General features: G+C 41.6%; 1 protein-coding gene and 1 long non-coding RNA gene across 3 annotated transcripts in view; one reads left to right on the top strand and one right to left on the bottom strand.

Moving 5' to 3' along the window:
- Positions 1-668: 668 nt before the first annotated feature.
- LOC118387281 (E3 ubiquitin-protein ligase MARCHF3-like) overlaps positions 669-16176 on the bottom strand; it is a 441656-nt gene continuing 426148 nt past the window's right edge. For both annotated transcript variants that reach the window (XM_052525258.1, XM_035775465.2), the window contains exons 2-5: positions 8806-9118; positions 6338-6542; positions 3267-3476; positions 669-2213 (exon numbers count right to left, since the gene is read on the bottom strand). In XM_052525258.1, coding sequence (XP_052381218.1) covers positions 2055-2213; positions 3267-3476; positions 6338-6542; positions 8806-9062 — 831 coding nt within the window. In that variant the 5' untranslated portion in view covers positions 9063-9118 and the 3' untranslated portion in view covers positions 669-2054. The remainder of the gene's footprint in view (positions 2214-3266; positions 3477-6337; positions 6543-8805; positions 9119-16176) is intronic.
- On the top strand, positions 3862-6788 carry LOC118387282 (uncharacterized). The gene is made up of 3 exons (XR_004826389.2): positions 3862-4010; positions 6370-6562; positions 6645-6788. It is a non-coding gene; the product is annotated as an uncharacterized LOC118387282 (long non-coding RNA).

Raw genomic sequence — 16176 nt, forward strand, 5'->3', positions numbered from 1 at the left:
CATCGGCACTCCTCCTTTGAGATGCTTTGTGAATAAAGGGGCCCTGATCTGTTTGATGGTTATTCTGAAGCAATTGGGTCATGGCTAGAAAGATTCTGCTTTTGTCAAATTAAAGTCTTATTTGACATTTCGTAGCAGGTTTGAACATACGCAGCAAGTTCGGATGATTTAATGTAGCGGGTTAGGAGAATTAGGGAAAGGGTTAGCGTTGGCTCAAATGCAAACAAACATTTGTCAAGCTGGATCCCATCTAGCCAAGATCAAGCAACTGGGGTGCATTTAACTAGGATGCAAACGGTAGACATGGAGGGATCAAACAGAACTTATCCAATCAAACTAGTTTTTGTTCCAAAACATTGTCAATTGCAAAATGTTTGTCTAGATTGTGCACTGATGAATACACCCCTATCTAGTGTATCTAGCCTTTTTGTTTTTCAAAACCATTCTTTTTTTGACTCAATGTACTCTTTATTTCTCTTTTGAATAGAGAACAGTATCCTATCCTTTTGTGGCATTCAATAATGCTTTATGAAAGTCAAGTAATACTCCTTGCATGTTCAAATCGGAGTATGCATTAAGGTTACCAATCTGACACTCTGGAAGGATGGTTGTGAGCTGATTCAGTTAATCACTTTAAAGGAAATGTAACATTTAGAACAGCCCCGGAGTCCTTTAAGTTCATAATTTTATTTAAAACAGCTGATAAAATAACAACTGTAGAGAGAATACATTTGATCAAACTGCCACCCCGACACACAAACATTACGGAAGTTTATTCCACTTCACCAACAAGCTCAAAGTGAAGCCTGAAATTTAATCAAATGAAGATGCTGAAGAGTTAAATAAGTGCACCATGTACTCAATGATTAAAAAAAATACTTTGATAGTTTAATACATCTGGTATAACAAGAAGTTCAAGACAGAAAATGCAAGTGTTTTTGGCCCTTCTAATCAACCTGAATAGTCTTGGCTAGGCTATACAACCATTTCTAGGAAGAGAACCATCACAAAATACTTTAAGGCAGTGACTACAAAAGAACAAAAGAAAATCATAGACACAATGACATGACCACTCATGAGTCAAAGATGGGATGTCTAACAAACACAGCTATTTGTAAGTGAAGTGGATGACTTAACATACCACAGTCAACCAGTTCTCAACTGAGACCAATATTGTATTTTTCACACTACTTTGTAGCCAAAATATAAATTAATTCAAAATGTCCCTTTTATGTTAAGGTCAGCCTCAATGTACTTCAACTGTTAATGGTGTTCTTATCTAAGGGGAGGACTTGCAAAGAAAGACTGAGCAGCTAGTATAGGCCTACATCAACCTATGCCCTGTTTAACACTCCACAAAGCCTGTCTTAAGTTGGATCGTGTTCAGCAGGGCACACCGTAGTGAAATGTTTGAAACAATGAAAAATGAGTAGTCCCCCACTGTTTCAGTGGCACAGAGACCCATACATGTAAAGGTAAGAGTTTAATACTATGTAAAATACTGAAGTAGTTGAAGTACTTATTTACACTCTGGGCTTTGATTTGTTTATTGGTAGAATGTGACTAATATAGTAATGCTATACACAGGTTTATGTTGGTATGTTATATGAACCAGATAATCTTTTCTGCACTTCACAGGAATCACCAATCACAGCATATGGTCACAGTGGCAAACTTTTCCTGGCTGTCCTTCAGTCCAAATGCTTTATGACCAATTACGCACTCCACCACTTCTATATCACCAAATGTACCTGTCCATCCCTCTATGACATTTTGGTGGCAGTGGTGGGATGTAATGCTGCATTTTGAGTCCAAAATGAATGCTTCACCGAAGAGAAGGTCTCTGTTGTACAGTAACTCTACCGCCTTAGTAAATGTGTGTTTAAACCATTCCTAGGTGCCCATTAATGACATTTGGTGGCAATTCCACACGTGTGGGCACTTCAAAGTTCAGCACTGGAGGGCATCAGAAGCAAATACTGTTCTGGCACCTATGGAACTATCCCCATTCTTCCTCAGTGTTTCTCCTTCATGGCTTTTGAAGAAAGGGCTGCTCAGACAATAGTCTCTTTGGATGGCCATTTTTCACGAGATGGACCTCGTGAAGAGGGCGGATCAGACGGTTCACCATGTGTCCTGGGGAGGAGAAGCACCACCCTCTGATTGGTCTGCCGCCATTCGTTGTACAGCCGACAGTGATACCTGAGCGACACCTGTGGTAGAGAGGCAAATTCAGGTTTAAATACTGTATATACTGTACCCATTACTGTAATGTTTTATGCAAGCCCAAACAAGTGGAAGAGGAAGATGTTGGGGCGGCAGATAGCCTACTGGTTGGTCCAGTAACCGAAAGGTTGTTGAATCTAATCCCCGAGCTGACAAGGTAAAAATCTGTCGTTCTGCCCCTGAACAAGGCAGTTAACCTACTGTTCCCCGGTAGGCTGTCATTGTAAATAATAATTTGTTCTTAACTGACTTGACTAGTTAAATAATGGTTAAATGTTTAAAAACATTTTTTTTAAAGCCCCTAGACCAGAGATAGGCAGCTGGCAGGCTGTATGCGACCGCCCCTTTTGAAGGCCCTCTGATCAATCCATAAAAAAAAATGCAGGCTCAACTTACCAAGTTAGAATAGTACAGTACACAAGGTGAAATTTGGTTGTGCATCAGCAGTTTATTTTATGTCAGTCACTCAATTAGCCAATGTCAGCTAACTTTCAGATTGGTAAATTAGTCTAGCAGCCAGCTATCTGGTGGGTACGAAGACCCGCAAGCAACTGAAGCCCCTCATGATAAATTCAGATTTAAGTTCAGATTGCCCATCCCTGCACTAGACACTGGTCTGACGTTGGTTTTGTGTTGAGTAATGTCTAGAATTGGGACAGGGTAAGCTGATCCTAGATCTGTGCCTAACAGCATCTTTTACTATGAGCAAACCAAGTGGCTGACTAAAAGTGCTAAATTCCCAGGGTTGCATTCCTTTTTCCTGCATAGCACCCTGAAAAGAGGATCCTACAATATACACAATAGGAATGGAGAATCCAGAGAGCCATATACTTGTTAGATTGTTTTTTACCAGTCAAATGGCTTGTATGTGTACTCCTTATGAGGCATTTGTGAATAATGCGATGTATCTGTGCAAGGGTTTTGCGTCACAGACACACCCAAGGGAAAACGGGAAAGAATTTGCGCAAAAGGCACAAGAAACGCCCAAAATTAGTCTGACCTCTGCTGAGATGTACTGGCTGTCACCCTCCACCACTCACCAGGGTCCAGAAGAGGTAGATGGTGAAGAGGGCCACGGTGAGAGCGATGAGGCCCACGGCCTCCAGGCGGCTGGAAAAGTGCAGGTGGTCCACGGCCCCCCGCAGACACAGCCACCCGGAGATTGTGGCTAGAGGCGTGATGAGCAGGAAGCACACCATGTCGCCGAACAGCGTCCGTTTTTCCTGGCGCAAGCCCGGGTTACGCACCCACTAGAGACGGAGAGAGGAGAGAAAATGTCACGTTTGCTGACAACCGAAACATCAATCAATGGGCGAGTCAATGCCACATTTTCATTTGTGCCGAAATCAAAATGAAATAAAGTTCAACAGGCTATGTTGTGAAATAGGCTTGTTGAAGACTTTATAGACGGGTTGGCTGACAACGTCATGAAAATGATGCGCGTGCATCGACACTAAATGTGTAATGTGATATGTATTTTAACTTTGATATTTTTTAACACACCAAAAAAGCATTTGATTGATTGATTAATAAAATATTTTGTCACTTGTCTTTCTCAAATGAAGGGGGTGATGACTCAATCTTTGCGAGAGGGAGGGAATCTGATTTCATTGTTCCTCAGCTCGCGACTCAACACTTAATTCAGGATAAATGGAGTTAGCCTACCCAGGAGGATTCATTGCCATATAAATGTACCTGGCTAAAATATGAGCCACTTTCTTGGTATTGGTTATCCCGAGTTGAACTCAATTGACCAAAGTTACCTCGCTAATTCCTCAAACCAGGTATGTATATTGTAGTATAGGGCTCCGGTAACCACCCTTGGGTTCTCGGTTTTGTGACAGTAAATTCTATATTTGCTCAGCTAACACCAGTATATTGTTTTATGGTTTTCCAGCTAACAGGAACAGTGTATTGTTTTATGGTCTTCCAGCTAACGGGAACAGTGTATTGTTTTATGGTCTTCCAGCTAACAGGAACAGTGTATTGTTTTATGGTCTTCCAGCTAACAGGAACAGTGTATTGTTTTATGGTCTTCCAGCTAACAGGAACAGTGTATTGTTTTATGGTCTTCCAGCTAACAGGAACAGTGTATTGTTTTATGGTCTTCCAGCTAACAGGAACAGTGTATTGTTTTATGGTCTTCCAGCTAACAGGAACAGTGTATTGTTTTATGGTCTTCCAGCTAACAGCTAACAGGAACAGTGTATTGTTTTATGGTCTTCCAGCTAACAGGAACAGTATTGTTTTATGGTCTTCCAGCTAACGGGAACAGTGTATTGTTTTATGGTCTTCCAGCTAACAGGAACAGTGTATTGTTTTATGGTCTTCCAGCTAACAGGAACAGTGTATTGTTTTATGGTCTTCCAGCTAACAGGAACAGTGTATTGTTTTATGGTCTTCCAGCTAACAGGAACAGTGTATTGCTAGCAGAAAATTGCTGACTGAGTTTGATAGCAATATGTTGAGAGATAGGAGAGTGTAACTGGATTTACTCTAAAACAGGATGCCAGTCAGGTCTTCGTGGACTGGGCGAGGTTGGGCTAGAGCCAACCAAATGATGCCTTGCTGATTTAGCGATGCCATTTTCTCCCTCATACAACCTCTATTCCAAAGCAACATGCGCTTTGCTTTGATAGACAGCTAGCTTGGATTGCCAACTACCCAACAATATATTTGGTTTCAGTATATTAAAGATGCACTGTGGATGAAATTATACAAAAGTTCCAGAGTTCGTCTTTAACTAAAGCCCATTCTTCAAATATTTGGAAAGTAGACTTCTCCTGAACATAACGAGAAATTCAATCGCAAACCAACCCACAATGTCTGTGGTTTGTCAATATTAAAAGTCTATGGCTCCAAGAATATAAAATAAAAATCCTGGTGCATCCTCAAAACCTCATGGAACAAAGCTCTCTTTATGATCCGGACGATGAGGCACGATATATAGATGATATATTATATTCATGAGGAATCAGACCTGGGTTCAAATACGATTTTAAATATTTTCAGTTACTTCAGCTGTGCTTGATTGAGCTCACCTAGCACAGTGGAACCAATAGAACTGTCCCAAAATCGCAAATCCCACCAATTCGGCACACCAGACAGGTTTAAGAAAACAATCAATGTATTTGAACGTTTTGGAATAGTTGTTGAACCCAGGTCTTATGAGAAATGCTACCATGGTATGCATGGTACGGGTGTAATTGCCACCAAACAACCACTTTGCACCACCGCTATCCAATTATATATTATATATGGAGGCAGTGTCCTGATGCAGAAAGAATGGAGGAGATGCTAGGGGGTAATAACATGTTAGCTAGAGGTTATTGTGGAGACGAGGACACTATAACACACACACACATTGTGGTCGAATTCATTCCACAAAAATATGGGGTGAAATCTTCTTCAAATAAAAGGGGAAATGAGGGGTAAAGAAATTCATAAATACAACTGATATTAGCAGTGAGCTTACTTATTACCACGAGAACCAAAACTCATTTGTAGTTGATTTATTCATTCACTTGCAGTATTGCAGTATTGTGTGAAGTGCCATGGAATGTTTACCAGAAGCCCAAAGTGTCTTCAACCCCCTTCACTTCATATTCCATCTGTGCATATAGACCAAACTTCACACCACAGCTTATAACTAACTATAAATGACAGATTTACTAGACTGTGTTCTTCCTAAAAGATAATATAATAATAATAATAATAATAATATATGCCATTTAGCAGACGCTTTTATCCAAAGCGACTTACAGTCAGTCATGTGTGCATACATTCTACGTATGGGTGGTCCCGGGAATCGAACCCACTACCCTGGCGTTACAAGCGCCATGCTCTACCAACTGAGCTACAGAAGGACCAAGAAAATCCTTTGGCATGTTGTTTTGATGTAACATGAAAATAACATGGAAAAACAGGACAGGTCCTAGGCCTGGTTTTAAGCCCAGCGCGGACAAACATATATGTGTTTGTTGGGATTATGTGGACAGATGGGGACAGAAGGGCCATGCGCCGTATGGGTAGCATGTGATTATGACAATGGTTTATTTACATGCTGCATTTTGTGTGTGCATGTGTGTATTTATGTGTCTGTATACTGTACCTCCATCAGTGGCCGGTTCTTCCTCTGTACAGTGAACTGGTAGTGGCAGAGCTCACAGGCGCTGGTGCCAGAGGCAGAGAGCCAGTGCTCCAGGCAGCTCCGGTGGATGGTACCCAGGGTCCCTGCACACTCACAGGGGGAGAGCAGCTCCTCCTGACCCCCTCCGTCATGACAGATCCGACACATGGGCCGCTCAGGCAGAGGGCTTCGGCGATATGGAACGAGGTGAGGAAAAGAGGAACAGAAAGAAATTGTCTTTAGATACACTGATGTTTTTACAGGCTGGTGTTTTCTGTTCCCCTTGAAGCTTGGGACCGCAGGTGGAAAAATGTGCCGTTCCACCCGTGAGCAAGGAAATTAACCCCCAACACAACTGCTCCCCGTGCGCTGATGACGTGGACGTCGATTAAGGCAGCACCCCGCACCTCTCTGATTTAGAGGGGTTGGGTTAAATGCAGAAGACACAGCTGAATGCATTCAGTTGTGCAACTGACTAGGTATTCCCCTTCCCCCTTTCTGAGAACAATAACAGCTGACTAGGGATCCTACTTCCCCCTTTCTGAGAATAATAACAACTGACTAGGGATCCTACTTCCCCCTTTCTGAGAACAATAACATCTGACTAAGTATTTGGGCAGGTAGCCTAGTGGTTAGAGCATTGTGCCAGTAACCGGAAGGTTGCTGGATTGAATCCCCAAGCTGACAAGGTAAAAATCTGTCTTTCTGCCCCTGAGCAAGGCAGTTATCCCACGGTTCCCCGGGCGCTGAAGACATGGATGTCAGTCTTAAGGAAGCCCCCGCACCTCTCTGATTCAGAGATTAGGTTAAATGCGGAAGACACATTTCAGTTGAAGGCATTCAGTTCGACAACTGACTAGGTATCCACCCTTCCCTTCCCGAGAACAATAACAACTAAGATTGGACATCACAATTCACTGACTAGAGGTTTTCAAAAATATCAGGTCAATATTTGAGTGGATAGAAAACTAGCTGGTTAAATAACAAAACCCTGGGAGGGAGTTGGTGTAATTTGACGCTGTCACACATTGTTAGAATACCCTGTCTATTCTGTCTCTGTACTATGCATACATACAGTACATCTCTTAGATTACAGACTCAAATCAAACATTTTCTGGATTAAAACAACATATGCAAGGAGGATTATTACTTTCATTTACTATATGGACTGTAATCTATGATTCACCAATCTCCTATATGGCATCTAATCCTCTAATCTGGATGATGATTATGTTGGGTTGTTGATCGCCTTGATTTCATCAGGAAACTAAGCCGATGTCTTTGACGCAATGAATGAGCCCCTCACTCAACAAACCTCCCCTTGAACATAAACACTCGTCGCTGCCAATAACTAACACAACAGAATGAACATCATCTTGTCAGACAAATGAATTAATAATACGATTTTGCTAGAACAAAAAAAAACTTTGGAGTCGTCGTCAGTTTGAAGTAATAAAAGCCTTTAAACCTAATCTGGAAATTGTTTTTCATGTTGATCATCAACAGAACAAACATGACGACAACGTCACTGGATACGAAAACAACTAATAAACATCTATGGCGATAATGTTTGTTGATTTAGTTTATATTAGACATATATGACAAAAATACATATTTATAACCTGGTCCCAGATCTGTTTGTGTTGTCTTGCCAATGGCCAGACATAGAGTTGGAAAGATGGCACAAGTAGACCTTGGACTCGGATAGCACATACTCTTCAATCAGTATTTATTAAATAATACATTGTAGATTGTAGCTACCATGGCAATTTATTCTGTAATATTTATTCTGTAATAGGTAGCAAATTAAGTTGATCCCAATAATGTATGCTACCAGCTCTACTGTATGCCAATCTATGCTAGCTGCCGCTTTGCTACTATGCTATCTATCTCTAAGCTAAGCTACCCTATGCTAGCTAGCTCTATGCCACAGGCTGATTATTAAGAGGGCTTTGGGGGGGCTAACAGTTGTGACCCAGTCTGCATGACTGCAGCTGTTGCCGCTAAAGCCCCCCTTTGTCTCCCATAGTGTGTGTGAGTGACAAAGTCCCGTCAGGCGTACATGCTAATCAAGGTGCTAAATTTAGACTCTGCACCATCCGGCCAGAACAGGACATTTGTTGTGTTTCAAATGTACAGACATTTACCCCACAGGGCCAGTTAGTGTGATTGGTATGTAAGTTATGTAGCTGTCTGAAGCCATAGTTACTCATCTATAGGATCTATATAGTCCTCTTTCACAGCACAGAGAACAAGAAGGACATCCCAGACAGATAGAGGGGGGGGGAATCCTTTTGAGAGGCACTTGATTTGTTACCATTCAGAAATCGTGTTTGGTTATATTTGGGTATATATTTAAAACTAGCTTCACTTTACCTCTGCCCCCCACCAACCCCTCCCCTCCACACTCGTACAAAACTATATTCTATCCATGTTTGTCAGGTCCATACCTCTGTTTGGCGTACGCTCCCACGATAGGTGACAGCAGCTGCCCATCCTTGGCAGACACTTGCATGTAGTACTGCGGCTCTCCATTGGCCGGACTGCTCTGCTCTTCCATTGCTTTTCCTGGGAGGTCAGGCTCTGTCGGGTAGTCCAGGCTACCCATTGGATCAAAGTCCCTGTCGCTCAAGCAACTCCCTGTGTGGGCAGAGTCAGAACGCTCTGGCAGCACCTCCGGCAACAGAGTGCAGCGACTGGTCGTCATGGCAGCAGACGGTTATCTTTCATTGGCGTCTGGCTTGGTTACTGAGCATCATCTGTCTGGAGTAGAGGAAGGGAGAGATACAGTGATATTGACAAGGGTTTCAAGCATCATAAAGTGTGTGTGTTGATGCGTCATACATACAGGTGGCACAATGGGATTGAATACAGTATGTTCTTTTGGTGTGAAATCCTCGAGGGTCAGACTCAATGCTTTGAATCTGCCACTACACCAGCATTTCGCTACACCCGCAATAACATGTGCTAAATATGTGTGTGACCAATAAAAAATGTGATTTGCTGAATAGGCCTATCTGCCTTTGTTAAAAGCTATATTTTGTGGTGTAGTAATTAGTAAAGTTCACCTGAGAACATTCAGTCAACTATGGTCCATAGTCAAGTAGAATCCTTTCCATTTCCTGTGTTACATCAATATTGCTAGACATGCCAGTCAATGTTTGACCTACTGTAATATGCAGGGCCTCTCTACCATTTTTCTGTTAGAATTATACTAAAGGTCATCTATCTCTCTTGAGATGCTGGAGATCTATATAGGTTATTAGTATAAAACCACTCTCAAATGACGGAGGCTTTACTAACCTGTATAGATCTCCTTGCTTCCCTGTGACAGAGGATAGATAAACTATACAGAAGAATGAATCGTCATCTGTACAACCTAAGTTTCTTTACCACTCCAAACAGAGTAACGCTAACCTAACATACCACACTCAAAATAAACAAAAGGCAGTGTCTTAATATATTCTACGTTTTTGATTGAATGTATTGAGAGATAGATGTTTGGGATCTGTCAATGTTTTCTCTTAATGCTTAAATGTACAAATCCCTCTGGCTCGGGTTGATATTTACCACAAAAATGAACATGCGAACAGACAGCGATCACATTCCAACTGCCACAGACTAAACACAGATGTCTGTCTATTCAGTGCGCCGGCATTAACCGTGTCCTAGTTCAGCTATTCCAGACCGCACCGAACAACTAGGGAAAGTGAAAACAGACAAGAGGGTGGCTGCGACAACAACTAAACAATGATGTCAACACAAAACTAATTCGCATCAATGCGGCTGAGGTCATATGTCTGGTGTTCAGGTAAACATTCTGTCAACGCAGCAGATTGAAGGCCACACTGACAACAATACACAGTGTTGCAGGCTAAAGATGTGGTTGGTTGAACAATGATTAAATATAACTCACCATATTTGTAGCTAACTAAGCATACAACGTAACCACAATAAACACATCCATATGATAGCATTTAAATTAACCGACAATAAACAAGACACATTATAAACATTGTAAACATTTGAAGCTATATGCAACTGAACCCTATTGAAATGCATCCGTATGCCAGCATAGCAATTAATCAACATTAAACAAGACACGTAAATAACACAAGGGTTTTAACTGTAAACTAGCAGCGAACGATAAACAATGGCATCTTTATATCCGTATACAGCTGAGACAGTAGAGCCCTTCAGCTGGTTTTCGCTAAAGAGCTTTAGAGAAGACGTAATATTACTAGACACGTTGTTAACACGTCCACAGAGGACGTTCCTTTCAGATAATGATCCTTTGCCCTGGAACCACGCACTATAATTCTGGCACTCCCTATTACAGTACAAAGAAATGTGAATGACATGCTATTGGATACAGATAGAGCTTTCAGTATTGTACATTCAACCATGCCAATGAACTCTTCCTGACTTAGGACCAGTGAGACAACAGGATAGTGACTTTTTCAATTCTTCACAATGCCTATCAGATTACACAATGCAACCGTTTGTGAGTGGGTGTAAAAATCTAAATGATGGAGAAGTGGTAGGGACGAGACCTGGGTTCAAATACTATTTGAAATCTTTCAAATACTTTGAGCGTTTGCTTTAGGATGCCTGAAGTGTCAAGTGGGTGGGGTTTTCACTTTCTGGACTTTTCCAATGGTTCCATTGTGCTAGGCAAGTTCAATCAAGAACAGCTAAAGTATTTGAAATGATTTAGAATAGTATTTGGTACAGACATACGATAGGGAAGGGCAAGAACACAGTTGTTTCACATTGTGCTTGGATACAGAGGAAGCAGAGCCTCCTTGGCACTTTGTGGGTGGTGTTGCGTATTTGTTCAACTGTCAGTGAAAAATGTCAAACCACTTCCTGTTGCGTCATTCATTCAACCTGGTGTGCAGACAACCCATGGAAACATAGGCCTACTGTAGACCCTTATAGATGCTTTAAGTGGGTGTGGAGATAGATAGTGGTTGTGAGATGTACTGTAAATACGCCTAAGTTGCAAACCTGCAACTAAGGTTGCAAATGCAAAAAACAAAACTTCATTGACTGATTTGTTTTGCACACACACACCTTGAATGGTAACTTGCTCCACCCCGGTGTGCCCCTCACTCCACCTTTTTGGGTAGCCATTTTCCTGGTCAGGACCAATGTGCTTTGAAAAGTTGTGGTTTGGCACTGGGTGACCTCACATGTTGTTGTTGACCTCATTGTCGAGGCATAGGAGCGAGGCAACCCATGCCAGGGTGGACTACAGCAGCTCTCGTTAATGCCATAAACTACATTTCAAAGCCACGGCGCAGCAACAGAATGTTTCCCCTGTGAGAACCTATGATCTCCAACCATGTCACAAGGTTTGACCAATTGAGGCAAGAGACTAACTATGACCGTAGCAGGAGACAATAGTAATGACTAGTCAGACCTCCAAAACAGGAACATTAATCATTGTTGGTCGACTTTCAGGAACACTTTACTCATGGTACTTTCTATAGATTTTTGTCATTCTTTGTAAATCAGTCACTCAATGTAAAATTATTTGACTCAAGTACCCATGGTGGAGAAAAGGATGTAAACATTCTGAATCATGCTTTTGGGAAAGACCGTCAAAGTGCATTAGAAAAAGTTTTTTTTTTTTAATGGACTCTCCTGTCTTAAACCTGTACACCAGAATAAAATTAGACAAGGACAGTGATACACAGTGAACGTTAAGGACATCTGCATGTGAGAATATCCTATAAATTGTGAATGATGACCCATGTCGACATGCTGTAGGCTGTATGTTTTGAAATACTGCAAATAACTACTCAGAGAGCTGTTAAGCACTGGGTGTGGACATCACAGTTTAAAATTAACTGACATAGCTAAGCTAACTTCTAAATATTAGACCATGCTAACTCGCTTATTGCGATGACAGCTTTGAATCTGACTGGACTAAGTCTTCAAAAACAAGAGCATGAAATGCAATTCTTGTCAGTGAATAGGACCTAGTCACACAGTGAAAGCACTGTTGTGCCTAGATAAGCCTGAGTGTCGTTGATAAGCGAGGTGGAGATTCCTCTGAAGTTTCATTTATCCCTTACTGCCTCCTAGACCCGCACTCACTCACCTACTCTACTTAATCCTATGGAGACACTGGCTTTGTGCCAGTATCCACACTAACACACAGGCTAGCATTAGAATGCATGGCAAATACATTGGTTCATTCTAAGTGGTGTTCTAGTGTGGGTATGGGAACAGTCATGGGCCTCATACATAGTGTGGATACTGGGAACAGTCATGGGCCTTATACATAGTGTGGATACTGGGAACACTCATGGGGCTTATACATAGCATGGATACTGGGACATAGTATTAGGCCTCATACATAGTGTGGATACTGGGAACAGTCATAGGCCTCATACATTGTGGATACTGGGAACAGTCATGGGCCTTATACATAGTGTGGATACTTGGAACAGTCATGGGGCTTATACATAGTGTGGATACTGGGAACAGTCATGGGCATCATACATAGCGTGGATACTGGGAACAGTCATGGGCCTTATACATAGCGTGGATACTGGGACATAGTCATAGGCTTATTCAGGAGCATTCAATGTTACAGAATGTTGTAGAAAATGTATTGTGTAGAACATACATGCCCCTCTCTCAACTAGAATAAAGAGCTATGTTTCTGCTATGTTTTTTACAAGTTGCAGCCCACAGAATAAGCCACTCCAGGTCTGCATATCACCCTGCAAAGAGGCCCAGAGTCTAGTGTGTCGAGGTCATTCAGGTCATATCGGCTATCCTCCCTATTCACTACAATATTTGGAGGCTCTGGAACGATGAGATAAAGTGATAAACGAGGTTATACTGTAAGCCTTTCCCAGTCAATCCCACTATGGCATAGTGTTGCTGTCTCTATCTCCCATTAAATTACTTGTCAGTGTGCTACAGTATGTGTTACAGTGTGTTAAATGAGCTTTGGGCTGGTTCCAGTGGACGAGAGCGGCATCAAATGATAAGCTGTTCAGTGGACAGGATACCACTCCTGCCCTGCATTCAAGTCACAGCTGTGGCTCTGTGTGTAACAGTTGGCAGCCACTTCTGCTGCCGAAGCCTTCGGAACAGGCACTTAACTCTCATCAGTGATTTACTCACAAGCTGTGGTCAAGCCTAGCCTGGTTAAACTGGACTGAACGCTCACGTCAGTCTGCTTCAACCAGGCTAGATCAAGCCTTGATAGGGTGAAGTATTTAACAATGAAAGAATGTGGCTTATGGTCAAGTGTATAACGTTTTGTTGGGTTGTAGATTGATTCACACTGTTTTGTCTAGGCCTTTGGTCAGTCAAGTCCCTCAGTTGTAAGAAACAGTAGTCTAAGTGTATACGTTGTCACAGAGTTGGTGACAACCAATATCCAACACCTTCAAGTTATAATAATAATAATATAATAATATAATAATAATAATAATATAATATATAATAATAATAATATATGCCATTTATCAGACGCTTTTATCCAAAGCGACTTACAGTCATGTGTGCATACATTCTACGTATGGGTGGTCCCGGGATCGAACCCACTACCCTGGCGTTACAAGCGCCATGCTCTACCAACTGAGCTACAGAAGGACCACAAGTTAAATGTTACTTATTCAATGAAACAGTGTCTTATGTCCATATCAATAGAATAGATCTCTATTGTTAATATTGTTTATAGGTTTGACCAATAACATAGTTAAAGTGCGTCATAACACTGTGGTATGTATTTTATTGAGGAACCATTGTGCAAAGGCCTATTAACTCGGTTCCCATCTTTCAGAGGTCAATCTCTCTGCAGCAACAATGTATCGGCTAAATTTACCCCGTGTTTGGTCTTTCTAGTCGCCGATCCTTTTAAGATAAAGGACAGAGAGGAAAGACTGTGTTTTTATCAAATTGTGACTCACAGTTATCGGATTGGCTTGAATTCTTCCAGTAAAATGTTGTGTAACTAGGAATTCCCAAATTTTGCCATCACAATGGATAAACAATGGCTTTATTCCATGCAGATTTCCTCAGCCCTCCTCAAAAACAAATCATTCAGTGGGCTACATGTGACTCAGCTCTCAACTGAAACAGAGTATAGTGTAGCACGATAGCATTCTAAGATAGCTAGTCCTGACCCCAATCACAGTTTATTTATATTTTTTATGTAGCCTTTATTTAACTAGGCAAGTCAGTTAACAACAAATTCTTATTTACAATGACAACCTACCAAAAGGCCTCCTGCGGGGACAGGGGCTGGGATTAAAAATATATATTTTATAAAATATAAATATAGGACAAAACACACATCACTGCAAGAGAGACAACACTATATATATAAAGAGAGACCTAAGACAACAACATAGCATGGCAGCAACACATGACAACACAGCATGGTAGCAACACAACATGGTAGCAGCACAAAACACGGTACAAACATTAGAGCACAGACAACAGCACAAAAGGCAAAAAGGTAGAAACAACAAAACATCACTCAAAGCAGCCAGAACTGTCAGTAAGAGTGTCCATGATTGAGTCTATGAATGAAGAGATTGAGATAAAACTGTCCAGTTTGAGTGTTTGTTGCAGCTCGTTCCAGTTGCTAGCGGCAGCGAACTGAAAAGAGGAGCTACCCAGGGATGTGTGTGCTTTGGAGACCTTTAACAGAATGTGACTGGCAGAATGGGTGTTGTATGTGGAGGATGAGGGCTGCAGTAGATGTCTCAGATAGGGGGTGAGTGAGTTACAGTACTTGTGAATCAGTCCTCAACTGAAACAGAGTATAGTGTAGCACGATGGCATTCTAAGCCTGACCCAAATCACACACTTAGAGTACTTGTGAATCAGCCCCCAACTGAAACAGTAAACTGAGTAGAGGATAGGATAGCACGATAGCATTCCACGCTAGCTAGCCATGCTGTTTGGCTTCAACTTGAGGTCTCTCCCCCTCTCGCATTTTCTGAGCTTTAGCACTGTGGGAAAGGGACCAGAGAGACTTAAATATAGCTTGTTTGACAGACTGCTTTCCACCACCCCGCTGAACACAGCCGGTAACCTCTAGCCAGGCTTAATTCCATCCTTAAGGACGCAGAGTCGTAGACCCCCCCCCTCTTCCTTCCCTTCTCAGTGTCCTTTGGGACAAAGTGTGGTTCATTTAAACAGCTAGAGGAAGGGGCACATAGGAAGTGGGCCAGTTTGGTGAGAACTAGCTCTGCAAAAGACTGCACTTCTGGGTTCTCCCTAAGCTTGCATGACCACATATATAACCCTTCCCCCCCCACACACACACAATTTTTGTGGTGTCTTAAATCTTTCCAAATGTCTCATCTTTAAGACTAATTGGCTAATAATACAACTGTGACAACTGCATTTAAACACCTTTCTGGTTTTGGCAGTAAAAGGTTTAAAACAATAACTGCTAAAGTGTACTGATGCCAAACACAATGTATTAAGGTGGTTTCCGTAGGTGGTGGTAATTTTTTTAGACCTCAAGAGATGTGTAGGTGGCTCATTTTTTTTCAATTTGTTTATTCATTTTCACTCAGCCAAGTGAAACGCACCACAAAGGCTTTTCACATTAGACCAAAAATAATTGTTTCAAAGACAGTGGACATGCATTGGCCAGTGCCAAACCACACACATGAGAACTTCCAACTCTTGTTTAGCCTGTTTGTTTTTAAACACAATTTAGCTTTTTAGTTTTACTCACACCTTTCAACAGTGTGCCAGTAGACAAATTCATTTTCCAAACATCTCTACACACATGGTTAACATTTTTTGCGTTTGAGCATTTAACTCATTTTTTT

Source organism: Oncorhynchus keta, chromosome 9 (genome assembly GCF_023373465.1).
Source record: "Oncorhynchus keta strain PuntledgeMale-10-30-2019 chromosome 9, Oket_V2, whole genome shotgun sequence".
NCBI classification, from domain to species: domain Eukaryota; kingdom Metazoa; phylum Chordata; class Actinopteri; order Salmoniformes; family Salmonidae; genus Oncorhynchus; species Oncorhynchus keta.